General features: G+C 32.0%; 1 protein-coding gene across 1 annotated transcript; it reads right to left on the bottom strand.

Annotated features, from left to right (window-relative positions):
- Positions 1-726: 726 nt before the first annotated feature.
- Positions 727-1,669, bottom strand: LOC120185400. Its single transcript, XM_039189628.1, has 4 exons — positions 1,516-1,669; positions 1,150-1,355; positions 935-1,063; positions 727-786 (listed from the first exon to the last, which is right to left on the bottom strand). The coding sequence occupies exons 1-4, from the start codon at positions 1,667-1,669 to the stop codon at positions 727-729; spliced, it is 549 nt and encodes a 182-aa protein (XP_039045559.1).
- Between the last annotated feature and the right edge of the window lie 19,243 nt (positions 1,670-20,912).

Genomic DNA, 20,912 nt, shown 5'->3' with positions numbered 1-20,912 from the left:
ACTTTTTGAAAAAAATTAGTTCCGTTTTTTATTCAATTAAATATTTAAATTGAGAATTTAAATCAATTGATTCTTTTGTTAATTTTAATTGTTAAATCTTAATTATTTTTAAATGAAAATATTATTGATATGTGGTACACCTTAATTTTGTCATGTGAAATTTATAATTTTTTTTGAAGAAAAAAGTTAAAACTTATTAAAAAATTTAAATAATTTTAATCTTTATAATTTTAAGGTATAATGTAATAAAATAGCCTTAACATTTAATAATGTTAAATTTACTCGTATTGTTTTTTTAGAACATTTGTGATTGAAAGTTTATTTTTAGGTCAAAAATAACTCACATGTGGAGGGGAAAGTTGACGTGGATGTACATGTCATCGAAATTGTTGACGTAGTATTGCCATGTCAATTTTTAAAAAAATTATTATTTATATTTTTATGTTATTAATTCAAACCAATCTGAGAGTGACATGTGTCACTGAGACTCAAACCTGGATCCCTGGGGTGAATTGTTCCTATTTTTGTCATCAGACTAGGCTACTCGCTCAAATAATGAATAAAATAAAACGTATTTAATAGATGTTTCTGTCTAAATTTCATTAAAAAAAAAATTAAAAATGTGTTGCTATTCCCCTTATATCTGCTGACAATTTGATTTCCCAATACCCGATTCTTCCCAAAATAATAGGCTTTAGTTTATCCTACGAAATTTTTTTTTCAGCATTAGCAATTGATTTGCATCAGCAATTGATTTGCATCAGCAATTGATTTGCGTATTTCACTCTAGAGGAAATGAAACACCTTGGGGTAAATTAGAAGGCAAAACTTCATCACACAAATGATTAGCATCTTAAGCCTCTAACAGTGGAAATTGTTATTATATTAACCTACATCAAGTAATCTAATACCTCGAACAATTTGAACAACTTACATTCACAGCAATAGCTTTTAGTGCTATGCAAGCTGAAACAAGACCAGACGAACTATTCCCTCCATGAAGAGATTCCACAAAAGCTCTCGCAGTTCTGATTTTTGCAAATCTTCGTGCGTAACCATAAACCTGAAGCAACCAAAAAATGTCACAACCATTTTGAGGAACAATAACGGTACTACCTAAAAGATTTATTACACACACATGTTACTTACTTCCGAAGCAACAACATGATTATCATCAGATATTAACAAAACACGTATAGCATCATATAAGCTCAGAACACTTCCCTGAGTTTGTCCACTCAAAACTTGTAGAATCAGCTCATCGATTCCCAACTCCATAAACGATCGTTTAACAACTTCATTACCAGTCGCGGCAGCAGCAACAACAGTGAAACCCGAATTCAAGATATATATACCTGGAATCCCATAACTAAGAATGCTAACCACAATCTTCGGCCCTCAATTTCCCCTAAAAGTCTCGCTACTTAAAACATCTAAAAATACAACATAACCAAATAACTCCAACACATAAACCATCACTAAATCTTAAATACATATACATGAATTGTTTCATACCAGTGAGCAACGATGACATGGTATTTAAGCAAGAAACTAGAGGCTGTCTTGATTCAGTTGGAATCTTACTACAAATCGAACAAACTAACTCGATACCTCCATTTTTAGCAATGATTGCAGCATTTCCCGAATCTTCTTTATTAGCACAACTCATTTCACTTAGGTTATTAAGTAATTCTGTGATTTAGACTAAATCTTGAGTGTCGAATTGATGCTTTGAGTCAGAATTGAGTTGATTTAGTTTATCCAAGCTTTGTATTGTGTCCGCGAATTGTGACTACTAAATATGGTCGCGAAATATGTGCAAATATATACAATCGAACAAGTAATACAGTGATGAGCGAGTATCGTATCCACAAGGATTGAAGGAAATTTATAAGTTCAATCAAAACAATTATCTATTTTACCTAAGTATAGTTAGTGATGGTATGTACAAATGAGAGTGTTGTGGCAAAATGGATCTTGAAAAAAGTAAATTGAGTGTAGTGAAATCAATTTAAAATGCAAAGACACAACGAAATGTAAACATAGGATTTGATCCAAATGACTTTAGGCTCCTCACACAACAAGCTATTATGTGAATGAATAATAGGAGTCACTTAGGAAACTTAAGTCTAATTTCTCAGGATGGTCTTACTTCTATGTCTTACTTGCCTGACAAAGTTTACTAAAGTTGCCCTATGCTATCTCTAGTTAAGGGACTCGATAGTTTGAAGATGCCTTGGCAATACCTCTCGGCATTAGCAGGTGCAAAATCCTATTGGTTTAGATCAACATAATATGTCACGTCAATACCACTCAGCGTTAACACTAGCATTTAACCTCTCGATCGAGCACTACTCCTTTTTAGTCGATTGAAATCCTAACCTTATGTCTAAGGTTGGATTAGGTCTAGTTACTATCTAGAACCCCTTGCTTATGTTGATCCTCCCTAGTTTCTCTCGAACACTAAAGATATGCTACTTAGTCATTCTCTCGAACACTAAGCATACTCCTAAGGAATGACTACTCTCATAGCTCCTACAACCTTAAGGCATTAAGCATCATAAGCAAAACAAATAACAGCATGCAAAAAACAACCATCCATTAAAATAAAACTTAAGTATCCATAATGAACTTCCACCAAATAAGACTAGTTCATGGTGGGGTTCGAATATTCCAAACAACAAGGCATGAAATTAATCTGTTCCATACAACCCAACTAAGATAAATGAAAGCACATAGCAAAGGGATGGAGGAAAATCCTTCAACGTGCACTGCTTGAGCTTCCCTCGGCCACCACGAACTGTCTTAGCTCACTAGCTCCTCTCAGACGCCTAGCTCCAACTCCCTCTAGCTTGTTAATGGAGAAATGCCACGACAAAAATGATTGACAAGAAAAAGGAGAGACATTTTCTTTTTTTAAACTAAACTCAAAACAGAGTGAAAAAGAGTCTCTAAGTCTGGTGGCTTCATCACCTATTTATAGTGGGGAATAAACCTAGGAATTTGTGTTAAAATTCCTAGGATACCCCGAGCTGGTTTTCTTCACGTGAGGGGGTGAGGCAGATGTGGTAGTGGTCCCCTCCTAGGCAGCTGGGCATGGTCCATTATGGGAGGCTTGCAGCTGCACGTATGTGCCGACATGATTAGTCGACCCAGGTGGAAGATGTTTCCTCCTAGGTGTCTGGCAGCTGAAGGCACGTGAAGACAAAGACAATTGGCTCTTGAAAATCTATTATTTCATTTTTTTTGCTTCCGAAATGTCGCCCGAGTTGGCATTTGCATTCTGCTCAACATTCCGATCATGTCATGGCAATTCTCCTTACTTATCCATGCTCACAAATCATGCACATCATCAAACAAAATACCTTCCCCATAACGCAACACCATTTACAAAATAAAATGCCACGACAAAATATATTTCCACCACATGCAACTATATGCTCCTAAATGCATCTATATGATCCTATATGAGCTCTTAGATAGTCAATAACTTAAGAAAAAAGACCCTAAATATAGCCTTTTTACAGAGTATTACACCCCAAAACTTAAGCTATTGCTTGTCCTCAAGCAATTGATAGTATTAAGCAAAATAAAAATACCATGGCAAGTTCAGGATCAAGATAATCATATGGGATAGAATTTCAGACCTCAGAACAGTTGGCTTCAATATGCTAGACTAAATTGAGAAATCAAGTATTGTCCCCTAGTGCAAGATCCTTTGTGTATGTGTTTGTGATTGTATCAAGTTTAACAAATCTAGAAAATTTCTAGGCAAGCTATCTTGTTTTGCCACTACATTTACAAGTTTACTCCCACATTGTTTTCTTCTTCTTTAAGACTGCTACGAGGGGAGTTAACTCATCACATCTACCATCCCACACTCTAGGTGAAAAAGAGCATACCTTCCACTCTCGAGCTAGTCAGGTAGAGTCATCCCGTGACTACTTTCATTCACTCATATGTCGTGGTTGCCACTTATTTAAATGTAGTATCTAGGCAATGCTATGGCATAGCGGAGTGTCCTCCTACAGTTATTTGCAATTTTATATTTTATACATGTGGGGTTTTCATTATTCAAGGGCATTGTCTAAAATTTATGCCAAGGTATGCAAGAGTTATATTATAAAAAATTTCTAAGTTCCTTAAGCATGGAAAACATACACTCGTGTATCAAAAAGTTTCAAAGGACCAAGTCCTAGAGTTGGTTCTATCATTCTCAACATACATATACATTCAATTCTAGCCATAAAGAGTTCATCATCATCGGGCATCATTAATTTATTCCAAAAACTAATTCGAACACTTACTAATGTCATGGCATATTCATTCTACTAATATTATCATGTAATGAATTAATAACCCTACCTCCCCAAACTTGAGAGAAGCATTGTCATCAATGCTAAATAAAAACTAAGTTAAAACTAGATTACATGATATGCAATGTAAGGTAACTTGACTATCTAAGGTGGTGGTATTGCCGTGCGACATGGGCGCTTGCGCAATTGTGTGGGGCTGGAGTGTTCAGAATCTGATGGTGGTGTAGTAGGGGGTCCTAAGGCCTTCAGGGATCAGGGTGAATTGAGGCTTTTCACTCTGATACACCTTCTTTAGACGATGTTGACTCCTTCGTAGAGGGATTTATTGTGGCATTTCTGACTGTGCTGCCTTAAGTAGCTCGGTGGGTTGCAAAGGTGGTGGTAAGGTTGAGAGCTGGAACTCGATCTCTTGGCGTTTGGTTGTTGGTACTGAGTGGATTGGATTAGGATTTGTTGGTTCCTCGTCATCAACGGGATAGGGAGCATATTCTGATGCCGTGACATCCGCAGAAAGACTCAAGAGTGTATCGGGGAAGACTGGGATATCAAGATTAACGTGCGGGAGGATCTTCATGAAAGCATTCTCCACAAACTCATCACGGCGCTTAACATAGGTAAGAAAGGTCGTCAGATTGCTGGTCAACTGGTCCACGTGATCTTGGGTTCTCTTAATGACCTCCTCTAGAGCATCTAGTTTTGTCATGGCATCGTGGTTTCATGTGCGGGAGGTGCTTTCCTCTTTTTCCTTGCCCTTGGTTTCCTTGAATCCAAGCAACATGGACAGCTTGGCATTTGTAATCCCATACAACCCAGGCAATATTTCGCCAAGAAACTTGGTAATCAATTTAGGAAAATTGAAAAGTTTAAGGACTTAATTGGGAATTTATTTAGGAGGATTGATTGGTAAAGATGAAAAGATTGAAGGGCATAATGTTCATTTGGAGGGAAATGGATTTTAAATTCATTCCCTTGGGTAGTATATTTACACATGGAAGTTAAAAGAAGGTAAAAGGAAATCTAGACAATTATCTTCATATTTCTTCTTCTCATCTCCACCGTGACTCCATAGCTTGAGGTAAGGAATATTTCAGTTGGTTATTTCTTGTAAATTATGTTTGGTTTTGATTCTTGGGGTGTTAGAAAATGTATGGAAGCTTAAGGAGTGATAGAAACTTAAAAGAATGACAAATTATGAGGATTTAATATAAGGGGTTTTTAAGTGAGCTGTTGGGAGAGAGTTTGTAAGTGGATTTTGAAGTTTTATTTGACTTGTCAAGGGTTTAATTAAGAAGATATAAGTAGTAGAAGTGAATTAAAAACATGTTGAATAATTGGTATGATTTTTGGTTACAAGTGTTCTATGAGAAGATGGATGTTAAAGTATGTTAAAGTGAAGTAAGTTAGTTTGGGAGTATATAGTTGAATTTAAAGGCTTTATAGAATAGTAAAATGAGAAAGATAGCAAAGTTTTGGTAATTTTTAGGTTTAAAGAAGTGTAATATGGGTTTGTAGTATCGGTACTGAATGAGTAAGTAACGATACTACAAGGCAAAAATAAGTGAAAATTAGGTGTAGGTATCGATACTACATGAACAGTATCGATACCACAAGGTAAAAGTGGAATAAATCTTCATGGGGGTGTCGATACTGAGGTGATAGTATCGGTACCATAGGTATCGATACCAATGGGGAGGTCTCGGTACCATTCTTGCGATGAAATTACAGAATCCCGAATAGGTATCGATATCGTGGGATTGTATCAATACTACAAGCATGGAGATATCGGTATTGTAACTGTAGTACCGATACTACTTAAGTTGGAATTAAGAAATTAGTGCTTGGTTTAGTTTATATTAGTAAGAATCTTTTTAATTAATTTGAATCCCGATATTTATTGGATTGTATATTCGTGTAGATATCGATCGAAAGCAAAGTCCAGACAAATCGACAGAGTAAGAATTTTTGAGAGAACGATAAGAGATTGGTATCGACTAGTGAGACGAAAGTGAGTACATGATATTAAGTATAAGTTATTTTATGGAATTAAGACTTGTGATGAGTCTAATTCCAATATTACATTACATGAGTACAAGAATACAAGCATGTAGTGAAATGATGTTTATGTGTACATGAGTATATGTATATGTCTAGATGTTGAGTGCATCTATATATGTGATCATTGTGAATGCGTGTTGGTGTGATAATCTATGTTAAGTGATATAATTGAATTATGTGATGATATGAACTTGGAATATAAATGATTATATGAATATGAAGTATAAACCATATGATATGACCTATGGGATTATATGAGAAAGGATATGTCTATATGAATACAAGAACACGTGATAAGAAGCTATGAGCTTATATGCCTATGTGATATGAATGTGTTAATATGTGATGAATATAAATGATAATGCCCATGTTATATGATATGAGAGCTAGGGGTATAGTTGGCATGCCAAGAGTCAAGGGTTCTACGCGGTCCTTCGGGACATATATGTGGTTCTTCGGGACATAAATGTGGTCCTTCGGGATGATTTTATATGCCCATAGTGAGCCCTTATATGACCTGTAGTGACAACATATGTGCACAACCTCAATGTACTCACATATCTTTAGTTATCAAAAGTATACATGGGCTAACAAAGATATAAAACAAATACAATGTATGATATATATAATATATATATATATATATATATATATATATATATATATATATATATATATATATATATGACTTTTTATATGAAATGTATAAAGGATTTATGCGATGTAGTGTGTATTGCTTGGTTAAATATATGATATGATGATTACGAATGTTATGTATAAGTGTATATAATTATAAGTACTAATGATAAGATTGGTAATAATAAAAATGATGGTTCATGAGTATATAATCATTGGTTATATGAGTTGGTATGATATGATTATATTTAATGTACATGCATTGATAAGTAGAAAGAAGTTGCACAACGATTTAGAGTGGTTCGACTTTCCAACCAAAGTCTACGTCCACTACCTTAGCTATCCACACTAAGGATTTTCCAACAAATTCACTAATTTTTTCTTTCTTTTGAGGCCAAAGAGATAACCTTACAACTCCCTCAAGAATATATCCCAATTCTTGAGAACGCTCTTTCTCAAAGAGAAATACACAAATTTGCAAACTTACAAGGAAAAACCTCACAAGGTAGATTGTTTGCATAATTCTAGAACAAAGAAAAGAACACTCAAGAATGAATACAATTGAGTACAAGTAGTGTTCTTGAAAGCAAAATGAATATTGAATGAAAAATAGGCTTGAATTGCTCAAACAATGAGTTTTGATGCTTTCTCTTTGATTCTCACTTGATTCTTGTTATTTCTTGTTGTTGATCAATGGCTTCTAAGCTTGTTTAAATACTTCTTCAATTGATTCTGAATGTTAGGGATGATTAGTGGAGTCAATAGAGCCGTTTAAGTGTGAAAACAATTAATAAAACTGGTTGGGAGCGTGTGTACATCGATGCATACACAGGGTGCATCGGTGCATCAAGTGTAAAATTCAAATATTTTGACCGTTGGAACACTTAGTGCATCGGTGCACAAAGTGTGCATCGATGCATAAAATGCATTCGATGTTTTGAAAAAGCCTGAGTGCATCGATGCATCAAATGCATTCGATCTTTTCATAAAACCCTGAGTGCATCGATGCATAGATTGGTGCATCTGTGCATCACTTTGAAAAATTGATTTTAGGCTTGATTTTGGTTCAAAATACTTTGTGAAAATTGTTTCAAAAATATATTAAGTATAAAACACAATTTTACACATTTAGTAAGGTTTGAAATTGATCATGAAAGACTTGGAGTAATAATTTGATATTCGAGTAATTAAATCGAATATACTTAGAAAATTATTTGTAAAATCTTAAAATTCATTTATACTTAATTTGTTATATTGAAACATCAAAATGTTTTCAACAATCTCCCCCTTTTTGATATAACAAAAAATTTGTGTAATTTTAAGATTTGTTTAAGAAAATTATTTTTGAAATCAATTTTGAAAAATTACTCCCCCTTACTATAACACTTCTCCCTTTTAAAACACTTTTTACACTTCTCCCCCTTTTTGTTAAATCAAAAAGACTCTAAAAATGATTTTAAACAAGGTTTTGAAAAATATAGCCAATTTATTATAAATATATATAGCTTAAGCTGCTAAGGTCAAAGATCAAGAGAGAGGTTAGCCATTAGTTTCATAATCAATATTCATAATCAAATGTGAAATAGTAAAATTGGTCATAATGCAACTAATATGTAAATGATTCAAAAATTAATAAACATTGAGCTCAAATTAGAAATTCAAACCAAATATATATATATATATATATATATATATATATATATATATATATATATATATATATATATATAATATATATATATATATATATATATTTAAGTGTAATCATCTAAAACAGTCAAGTTCAAACATTCAACATCCATAAAATATTCAAACATCCAATCCAAAAACATCAAAAGTTTTAACAATAAGTTCTAAATCCAATTAAAGGAAACTAAAGAAAGATAGGTCTAGTCATCCAAAGGATGGTCGGGAGAAGGTGGAGCTCATGAAGAGCTTGCGCCCGGTGTTTACTCAGTAGGTCGATAAACCCATTGGCTAGTTTCCTTATTTTGTTTCCATCCCACTTTCTTTAAGGAAATGAAATTATTTTGGTTTTGGAGAGGGATTGGAATATCAATATTGACCCTAAGAACGAGTTTGATAAACAAGTTACTAAGGAGACAACCAGAAATCAAAATTTCTATATTCTTGGAAGGAACATTGTTTATGGTATCTACTAACTCACTAAAGGTGATCTGTGGCAGATTAATCTTCTTATTATGTTGGATACAATGTATCCACCATATATTTATTTTTGTAAGAGAGAGAACCTACCTCCGGATGGTCGAAACCATCAAGAGATCAACAAATGAAGAAATCAATCGTGATGAGATGGTAAGGTACTAACGCTATCCTTAGACTTATAGGGTGATACCACAGTCTCCTTTTCATCATATAAACCTAAGTTATCTAGTCCAAAATATGTAGCGAATGTGTCAGAGTCAATAAAAACGAATTGACCTAAAAGAATCAAATTCCTATGGTTTTGGTTCGGTGCTCGTTTTGGACACATACCGCATTAGAATAGAAGATTCAGACTAATAGTTGATAAACAATAGGTTTGAGTTTAAAGAGGTTATCAAACTTCTAGGATTTAAGAGTGAGAATATATTAAAAATCTATATCTTCCATAGCTTGGATCGAAAGGATACACTCTTCCCGAATTTTGTATGACTCAAAACAAGTATGGTACCTATGGTAGAGATCTTGTCTACGACCAGATACATTGAAACAAGAGTTCAGAATAGTCATATTTGGGTCATTTGGATTTGGATTTGGATTAGGTGGAGGAATAGGAGGTTGGTTTTTGACTCGAGTGACTAGACGATGTCTTATGTTGTTTAGGATTTGACATGGTTTAAGAAATCAGATAAGGATAGGTAACATGCAATTTAAAATGCAAGTATGCAATTTAATCAATCCCAAAACTTAATTGAGCCTGCAATAATTCAAGATTCTCTAAACCGAATCCTAATGGGCATGATTTTGAAAACTATTTGAAAATAACATTAGAAATATCATAATACATATAGTTTTCATGAAAACAATATAATTAAATCAAAAACAATAATTTTTCAAAAAATATCATTTTTATTATTATTTCGAAAATTCAAAGACAATGTTGAAAAATTGTTTGTTTTTGACGAAATTGATTGTAAAATTTAGTTTAGAATCATAATATAATCAATGCCCGATATAATGTTCATCAAAACTAGTTCAAAGTTTAAAAATCAATAAAATAGAGTTTTGAAATATTACCTTGAAAATTTTGGATTGAGAGGAATGTGATGTTGTTTTGCACAATTTGATGATAAAAGCAGGATTGGGAGATGAAGAACGATTGAAATCCGTCAAAATTACATTGATTTGAAGCGAAATGAGAGATTAGAGAGAGGGTAAAAGACGGTTTTGAGAGTGTTTTAAGGGTTTGAGAAAATAAAGAGAAAAGCAGTGTTTTTATCCAAAAACTCGATGAATGCATGGATGCATGGCCTTGTTCATCGATGCACATTCAAGGAGTGCATCGGTGCACCTTAATGGTGTATCGATGCACATTCAAAGGGATGCATCGATGCACTATTCAGTGTATCGATGCATTAAGCACAAAAATATCAAAAATCCATTTTAAACACTTAAAATGTTAAATTATTTAGCTCTAGTGGTATTGGCAACTCATATATTGAAAAATAATTATGTTCAATCAATCAATTTTAACCTTAAACATTATTTGAACATATAATAAATTTTCACTAAGAATCATAAACTCCCCCTAACTATTAACAAAGAATGCAATCAAAATAGTTATTTTTATAAGCATTTTCTTAAAACTAATTAAAAGTGCTAAAATTATTTTAAACACTAAGTGAAGATAGGCCAGTTAAACCTAATTCTCTCCTAAGTGTCCAAAATCTTTCTTTGTCTAAATGTTTTGTAAAAATATCCACTAATTGGTGCAAAGTATCAACAAATCTTCCTTTTAGTTGGTAGAGCACAAGGTTCTTAACCTTGAGGTCATGAGATCGAGTCCCATGGAAGGCATTTCATAATTCAGAGGTCTCCTACGGAAGCTGTTCTCAATCTAGTGTTGGGGACAGTCTACTATCTTACCTCTCCTTATCCTATTACATATGAGAACAAGGGACAATCATATATATATATATATTTGAACTTTGGTCATAGATTTGGGATTTTTAGAGAAGGAAGATTGTTTTTCATTGTTTTACATTTATATGGCTTTGAGTCGATATTAGTTAATTGACACCATAGTTTCACTTTTTTTTAATTTTATATAAAAAAAATTGGGGATTTTTTTTTATTTTCTAGTTATTAAATATTCATATTTAAAAATCTTTTTATAATTTTAATTAAACATATTTTTAATATTCGTTATTTTAAAAAAAAAGTTATCTATATTCTATAAGATGAAAGAAACATTAGGTTTGAAATCTGTTCGAACAATCAAGTGGTGAAAAGTTGTTTTACTTTCTTGAAGTTTCAAGTTTGACCATTATTTTCGGTCAAAAAATATTACAGCACATAGTTATTAAATTATAAATAATATTATTTATGTAGATTATCATAATTTATAAAATAATTGATAATCCAAACTATTTTTATCAAACACTTAAATCTATTTTTCTAATAATGACGGTTATTTTTTTTAGAAGATAGGCTTAATTCTAGAGTGTTGGATGAGATTTTTAGTGAGACAAATAGCACTAGTATTGTCACACTTGATAGGAATAGTACCTACTTCAATTCCATAATCAAAAAGTTGTTGTTTCATCCATAAAACTTGGGCACAACAACTATCGACTGAAATGTATTCCGCTTCAGTGGTAGATAATGCAACACAATTTTGTTTCTTTGAAAACCAAGAAATCAGCATATTTCCAAGGAATTGGCAAGTACCGGAGGTGATTTTCCTATCTAATTTACATCCTCCATAATCCGCATCAGAGATGGCATGCAAGCTAAAGCTAGAGTCTCTAGGATACCAAAGTCCTAAACTAGGAGTGTCCTTAAGGTATCTAAAGATTCTCTTAACATTTAGTAAATGTGATTCCTTAGGACATGATTGAAATCTGGCACATAGGCAAACACTAAACATAATGTCCGGTCTACTTGTGGTTAAATAAAGCAAAGAACCAATCGTTGACCTATATAATTTAACATCCACAGATTTACCTCCTTCATCTATGTCAAGCTTTGTTAATGAGCTCATTGGAGTGTCATGAGGTTTCCCATTTTCCAGTCCAAATTTCTTGAGCATATCTTTGACGTATTTAGCTTGATTGATGAAGATATCATCTTTTCTTTGCTTGATTTGGAGTCCCAAGAAAAATGAGAGCCCCCCATCATGCTCATCTAGAATTCACTTTGCATTAGCTTAGAAAATTATTGGCAAAGAACATCATTAGTAGTAGAACCAAATATTATATCATCAACATAAATTTGAACTACTAATAAATCTTTACCTTTATGCTTTAAAAACAATGTAGTGTCAACCTTCCCTTTTGAAAAATCTTTTTCGATTAAAAATTTTGACAATCTTTCATACCAAGCTCTAGGAGCTTGTTTTAAACCATAAAGAGCTTTTGTCAATTTAAGAACATGATTTGGAAATTTTGAATCTTCAAAACCAGGAGGTTGTTCCAAGTACACTTCTTCTTTTATAAAACCATTTAAAAATGCACTTTTAACATCCATTTGATATAATTTAAATTCATTGAAACATGCAAATGCTAATAACATTCTAATTGCTTCCATTCTAGCTACGAGAGTGTATGTTTCATCATAGTTTATGCCCTCTTCTTGAGTATACCCTTGAGCAACAAGTCTAGCCTTGTTTCTCACTATATTACCACTTTCATCAAGCTTATTCCTAAATACCCATCTAGTACCTACATTAGATTTTTTACTAGGCCTTTCAACTAATGTCCATACTTTACTTCTCTCAAATTGATTTAACTCTTCTTGCATAGCCATAATCCAATGTTCATCATGTAATGTTTCTTTAATATTTTTAGGCTCTATGCATGAGATAAATGCAACATAATTACAAATATTTCTAAGAGAAGATCGAGTTCTTACCCCTTTGGATGGATCACCTATTATTTCACCATCCTTGACATAGTTGTATTGTCTTGGGTAAGAGACTTCCCTTTCTTCAATGGTTGGATTCTCGAGAGGATATTGAGTTTCCTCATCTTTCATTTCTTCTTTTAATGATGGTTCTCTAACGTCATGTCCAACGTCATTTATATTTATAATGCCTATATCATCATTCACACAAGAATCCTTCCTCGGAAGGGGATTATCATCGAAAACAACATGTATAGACTCTTCTAAAACTAAAGTTCTATTATTAAATACTCGATAAGCTTTAGAATTTAAGGAATAACCCAGAAAAATTCATTCATCACTTTTAGCATCAAATTTGCCAAGATTGTCCTTACCGTTGTTTAAAACAAAACATTTTCATCCAAAAGGATGAAAATAGCTAATGTTAGGCTTTTTATTTTTGAAAATTTCATATGGAGTTTTCTTTAAAATTGGCTTAATCATTACTCGATTTACAACATAACAAGCGGTATTTGTGGCTTCCGTCCAAAAATATTTTGGCAAATTATTTTCACAAAGCATGGTTCTAGTAATTTCTTCTAAAGTTCGATTTTTCCTCTCAACAACTCCATTTTGTTGAGGGGTTCTAGGTGCTGAAAAATTATGGCTAATACCATTAGAATTGCAAAACTCAGTAAATCTAAGATTTTCAAATTCAGTGACATGATCACTTCTAACACTAGTGATAGAGTAACCTTTTTCGTTTTGGATTATTTTTGAAAATGTGATGAAATGTTCTAATGCTTCATCTTTAGTACTTAAAAATAGAACCCAAGTATATCTAGAATAGTCATCTACCAAGACATATGCATATTGTTTTCCACCCAAGCTAGTAGTCCTAGTTGGCCCAAAAAGATCTATATGGATCAATTGTAATATTCTACTAGTTGATACGTCATTAATTGATTTAAAAGAAATTCGTTTTTGTTTTCCTTTAGCACAAGTATCACATATTTTATCATTATCAAATTTTAGTTTAGACAACCCTCTTACTAAGTCTCCTTGAATTAGTCGTTTCAAAACACTCATACTAGCATGTCTTAGTCTCATATGCTATAACCAACTATCATGCTTGTCCTTAGCAACTAGGCATAAATTAGTCATATATGGAATCTAAATGTACCATGTAAATGTTTTCTATTCTATGACCAACAAGCATAATCAAAATAGAAGTAATGTCAATCAATTTTGCAAATACTTAATTTAAAAATAAGACATTGTATCTTTTGTCAAATTCATCTAATCGGATTATGCTTTAATCCATTCACATACAAAACATTATGCAATGTTGATTATCGAGATTAAAAGCACATGCATAAAGTTTTTGAAAATGTTATGCATTAAAACTTTATAATATTTAAAAAAAAAATCTATGCATACACATTAAGAAAAATTTAAGGTCAAAATTTTGCAAAACCAAAGTTTTTGAAAAATCGATATCAATTGTCAAAGATATATAAATTACATTTTAAAAACAATTTTTACCAAAAATTAATATGATGAACTAGAGTTTATAAAACATTACCAAAAATTACTATGTTCATCATACAATATTTTTCAACATACATGAGATAAAACATAATCATTTAGAATTATTCAACATTTAAAACCTCATGTAAGTATAAACTAAATGAGCAACCAAATAAAATAAAAACATTAAGTTTAGAGGTTTCCCATTCATTTTTCATGTGGGCTAGAGCATCTTGAATATCATCATCTTCATCACCATTGCTCCCACACACCAACAAGAGACATTTAAGTAGATTTTGGTATCCAAATTGCTTTGGATCCGTGAATATTAGTTTCAATGCCCCTTGTTCCTTTTGGAACCCATACTTGTCTACTTTTAAATCATTTTCCTTTCTCTAAAGGACAAGTATGTTCCTTATGACCATGATAATGACAATGTGAACATATTGTCATTATTGAACTAGATGAATTATTTAAAATGATATCTTTTTCTTTTGTTAATCATTCAAGCTTAACTTTCAAATCGAAATTTTCTTTTTCAATACTTTCAAATTTTATTTTTGAAAGCTCTAAATCCTTCTTCAAGATTTCATTTTGATTTTCCATTTTCGTTTCTAGAAGAAGTTTGTTTAATTTGAAAATTTCTTTTTCAAAGATTTCAGATTTTATTTTTGAAAGCTCTAACTCCTTTCTCAAAATTTCATTTTGATTTTCTAAATCTAGTTTGGCTTTCAAAAGAAGATCATTTTTAACTATAAATTTAGAAATCAATTTATTGTATTTGGAGTTCATGGTCTCAAACTCCGAAAATAATTCATCATAAGCATCTTGTAACTCATTAGAAGATTATGAATTTAATCTATTTGAGTTAGAAGATACCTTTGACTCTGTGAGAGCTAATAGAGACATCACCTTTATTGGTTCTTGTTCTTCATTGTCTCCATAGATCTCTTCAAGCTTATCCCACATCTCCTTGGCACTTGAACAAGAATAAACTCCTTTATATACATTAGGATCAATTGAACAACATAACATGTGCATAGCCTTTGTGTTTTGTTGAGCTTTCTTCCGTTCTTGATCACTCCACTTCTTTGCCTTCTTCGTAGGAGAGAAATATCCTTTCTCGATTATCATCCAAGCTTTCATATCAAATGTTTGGATAAATATCATCATAAACCTCTTCCAACGACGATAATTTGTTCTGTTGAAGTGTGGAGGCACATCAATTGGTCTGGATTCTTCCATGGAGAATGAACCGGAAGTGGACGCCATCTTTATCGATTTAACTCTTCCCGAATTGACTCAAGAGGTGGTTAAACCTTCAAATGAGTGAGGCTCTGATATCAATTGTTAAGTTAATCGATTGACGGAATCGGCCAAGAGGGGGGTGAATTGGCAATTAAAAAGTTGGTGGAAGCTTTTGCAGAAAATTGAAAGAAGTTGCACAGCGATTTAGAGTAGTTCGACTTTCTCAACTAAAGTCTACGTCCACTAAATTAGCTATCCACACTAAGGATTTTCCAACAAATTCACTAATTTGTTCTTTCTTTTGAGGCCAAAGAGATAACCTTACAACTCCCTCAAGAATATACCCCAATTCTTGAGAACACTATTTCTCAAAGAGAAATACACAAATTTGCAAACTTACAAGGAAAAACCTCACAAGGTAGATTGTTTGCACAATTCTAGAACAAAGAAAAGAACACTCAAGAATGAATACAATTGAGTAAAAGTAGTGTTTTTGAAAGCAAAATAAATATTGAACGAAAAATAGGCTTGAAATGCTCAAACAATGAGTTTGATGCTTTCTCTTTTATTCTCACTTGATTATTGTTTCTTGTTATTTCTTGTTGTTGATCAATGGATTCTAAGCTTGTTTAAATACTCCTTCAATTGATTATGAACGTTGGGGATGATTAGTGGAGTCAATAGAGCCGTTTAAGTGTGAAAACAATTAATAAAAATGGTTGGGAGCGTGCGTGCATCGATGCATACACAGGGTGCATCGGTGAATCAAGTGTAAAATTCAAATATTTTGACCGTTGGAACACTTAGTGGATCGGTGCACTAAGTGTGCATCGATGCATAAAATACATTCGATGTTTTGAAAAAGCCTGAGTGCATCGATGCATGGCTGGTGCATCGATGCATCAAATGCATTCGATGTTTTCATAAAACCCTAAGTGCATTAATGCATGAAATACATTCGATGTTCAATTTATTCCATGGTGCATTGATGCATGGATTGGTGCATCGGTGCATCACTTTGAAAAACTGATTTTAGGCTTGATTTTGGTTCAAAATACTTCGTGAAAATTGTTTCAAAAATATATTAAGTATGAAACACAATTTTACACATTTAGTAAGGTTTGAAATTGATCTTGAAAGACTTGGAGTAATAATTTGATATTCGAGTAATTAAATCGAATATACTTAGAAAATCATTTGTAAAATCTTAAAATTCATTTATACTTAATTTGTTATATCGAAACATCAAAATGTTTTCAACATATATGCTCTGATCAGCTTTTGTAAACATTTTGATTTAATGTATGTAAATTATTAAGCTTATTCAAATTAAATATGAAAATCTCCTTTATTTTATATAAGTAAATGATTTGAAAGGTTGATGTGACATCTCAGACTCGTATTCAGGTCGGATACGGACTGGGGGTGTTACAGAACTTGTTCCATAATTATCTTCCCTATATCAATGGAGCGCCCCACCAAAATAGAGTGTAGCAGAAGCATCCTCTGCAGTGAGACCGTGGTGTTGTGGGCAGTGGGGAGAAGCTTGTGCTTCATAAAATGATTCCACAACTTAGCCCTCAGTTGTTTATATATACTATATAATTTATATATACTTAATGAACTATATAATATATAGTTTATATATACTATATAGTTTATTTATACTAATGAACAATATAATATATAGTTTATTTATACCATATACTTTATATATAAATATATAGTTTTTATATATAGTTAATATGTAAACTATATAGTATATATAAACTATATATGTAGTATATACTATATAAATAGTTTATTAATTAATGTATTCAACTATATGGTATTCATACATATAATATATACTTTGAATTTATATAGTATAAATTATATAAGTATAAATTATATTATATATTATATAAATATCAACTATAGTATATAGTCGATATATAAACTATAGTTTATATATAGATTTTTATATATAGTTCATATGTAAACTATACTATACACTATATATAGTTTATACATATAATATACAGTATATAAATATCAACTATAGTATATAATATATAAATATAAATTATAGTTTATATATATACTATATACTATATAAATAGTTTATATAGTTCATTTATAAACTATATATATATAGTTCATATGTAATAATGTAAACTATATATATTATATAGTATATAAACATCAAATATAGTATATAGTTTATATATATAGTTCATATGTAAACTACTAAACTATATATATTATATAGTTTACATAGTTTATATATATATATAGTTTATACATATAGTTCATATGTAAACTATATAGTATATATAGTTTACATATAGTATAAGTTAGTATATATTGTTTATATATAGTTTATATACTACTATCTATAACCTATATATTTTATATATAATTCCATAAATTAACCCTAAACCATATGTATATATATTTATATATAAACTATATAGTTTATATAAATAAACTATATAATTTATACATAGTATATATTATTTATAATTATCCATAAAATATAAATATAAGTTGTATAGTTTATATTAATTCATATATAATTTATATATAAACTATATAATTTATATTAATAAACTATATAGTTTATACATAATATATATATATATATAGTTTATATCTAGTATATAATAATATAAATATAAACTATATAATTTATATTAATAAACTATATAGTTTATATATAGTATATAATAATATAAATATAAACTATATAGTTTATGTTGAAAACATTTTGATATTTCGATATAACAAATTAAGTTAAATGATTTTTAAGATTTTCCAAATGATTTTCTATGTATATTCAATAGAATAATATAAAACATTACTCTAAATCTTTCAAAGATCATTTTTAATCCTTACTCAAAGTGTAAAATTAAGTTTTAATCTTAAATAATTTCAAAATAATTTTACAAAGTATTTCGAACCATTTCAAAGCCAAAAATTCCAGATTGCTCAAAGGGAACCGATTCCCCCCTAAGGGGGTACCGATTCTCCCCTGAATGGTTTGGCTCTGAGATTTCCAGTATGCTCGGAGGGAACCGATTCCCCCCCAGGGGGTACCGATTCCCCCCTTGTATAACGGTCGAAATATTTGAATTTTACACTTAGGGAACCGATTCCCCATAGGGGGTACCGATTCCCCCCACGCTCCAAACTGTTTTATTAATTGTTTTCACACTAAAACGGCTATATTATTTCTCTAATTATCCCCAACGCTCAGAAGTGATTCAAGGTGTATTTAAGCAAGCTTAGAAGCCATTGATCAACAACAAGAAACATCAAGCAATTAGAATCAAGAGAGAATCAAAGATAAAGCATCAAACCTCAAGTTTGAGCATTTCAAGCCTATTTTTCATTCAATATTCATTTTTGCTTTCAAGAACACTTATTGTGCTCAATTGTATTTATTCTTGAGTGTTCTTTCTTTGTTCTAGAATTGTGCAAACATATTTGCCTTGTGAGGTTTTTCTTGTAAGTTTGCAAATTTGTATTTCTCTTTGAGAAAAGAGTGTTCTCAAGAATTGGGGTATATTCTTGAGGGAGTTGTAAGGTTATCTCTTTGGCCTCAAAAGAAAGAACAAATTAGTGAATTTGTTGGGAAATCCTTAGTGTGGATAGCTAAGGTAGTGGACGTAGACTTTGGTTGATAAAGTCGAACCACTCTAAATCGCTGTGCAATTTCTTTCAATTTTCTGCAAAAGCTTCCACCAAATTTTTTAATTGCCAATTCACCCCCTCTTGGCCATATTCGTCAATCGATTAACTCAACAATTGGTATCAGAGCCTAACTCATTTGAAGGTTTAATCGCCTTTTGAGTCGATTCGGGAAGAGTTATATTGATAATCAAAGTCATCAATGGCCTCCGCTTCAAACTTCGACTCCGGTCTCGACTCGATGCCAGTCAACAAGCCTCCTTTCTTCAATGGAGCTAACTATGCCTATTGGAAGAATAGAATGATGTACTTCATTCAAGCAAGTGACATGGGAGCATGGAATGCTGTAGAAGAAGGATACATCAAACCTCTCACTCATCCAAGGTTGTGGAGTGAAGGAGAGAGACAAGAATGTTCCAGCTCAACTCCAAAGCCATCCATATCATTTTTTGTGCTCTTGGACCAGATGAATACGGAAGAGTTTCATCGTGTACAACCGCCAAAGAAATATGGGACAAACTTCAAGTCACTCATGAAGGTACCGATGAGGTAAAGAAATCTAAAATTAGTATTCTAATGCATAGCTATGAAAATTTCAGGATGAAACCAAATGAAGATATCAAACCTATGACAGATAGATTTTCAACGATTGTCAATGGTCTCAAATCATATGGAGAGATCATTTCAAATGAAAAGCTTGTGAGGAATATAGTCTACTCCCTCTCCCAAAATCATGGCAATCAAAGAAGACGGTAATCATCGAGTCTAAGGACTTAACGTCCTTAACTCTTGAAGAGCTAATTGGGTCACTCCTCACTCATGAAATGATGCTCGAAGATGAGGTGGACCTCGACAAGATTGACGAGACACCAAAGGAGAAGGAGAAGAAGAAAAACATTGGAGTTGCTCTCAAATCCACAAAAGATAAGAGTGATTCGAATAACGATGACGATGACGAGGAGATGGCATTGTTTGCCAAACGGTTCAGAAAAATGATGAGACCTTATCAAGGAAGAAAATTCAAACGAAATGAAGGCCTCAAAAATGAACCGAAAGAGAAGGACCCAATCATTTGCTACGAATGCAAAAAGCCAGGGCATGTTAAATATGACTGCCCACAATTGAAGAAAAATGGTCAATCAAAGAATAAGCATAAGGCTCATGTGGCTACATGGAGCGATGAAGAAAGTTCCGATGAAGAGGAACAATAAGTAGCTAACTTGAAAAATGATGAGACCTTATCAAGGAAGAAAATTCAAACCGAAATGAAGGCCTCAAAAATGAACCGAAAGAGAAGGACCCAATCATTTGCTACGAATGCAAAAAGCCAGGGCATGTTAAATATGACTGCCCACAATTGAAGAAAAATGGTCAATTAAAGAATAAGCATAAGGCTCATGTGGCTACATG

The sequence above is a fragment of the Hibiscus syriacus genome, unplaced genomic scaffold (genome assembly GCF_006381635.1).
Source record: "Hibiscus syriacus cultivar Baekdansim isolate YM2019G1 unplaced genomic scaffold, ASM638163v2 tig00113123_pilon, whole genome shotgun sequence".
Lineage (NCBI taxonomy): Eukaryota > Viridiplantae > Streptophyta > Magnoliopsida > Malvales > Malvaceae > Hibiscus > Hibiscus syriacus.
This window is presented reverse-complemented; position numbering and strand designations above follow the sequence as displayed.

What these genes read in the sequence shown, in the direction of transcription:
- LOC120185400 (XM_039189628.1), bottom strand. Translation starts at nt 1,669, where the DNA reads ATGAGTTGTGCTAATAAAGAAGATTCGGGAAATGCTGCAATCATTGCT. An exon ending in CATGTCATCGTTGCTCACTG is followed by an intron (nt 1,356 to 1,515) that starts GTATGAAACAAT and finishes ATGGGATTCCAG; the next exon opens with GTATATATATCTTGAATTCG. An exon ending in ATCATGTTGTTGCTTCGGAA is followed by an intron (nt 1,064 to 1,149) that starts GTAAGTAACATG and finishes TGGTTGCTTCAG; the next exon opens with GTTTATGGTTACGCACGAAG.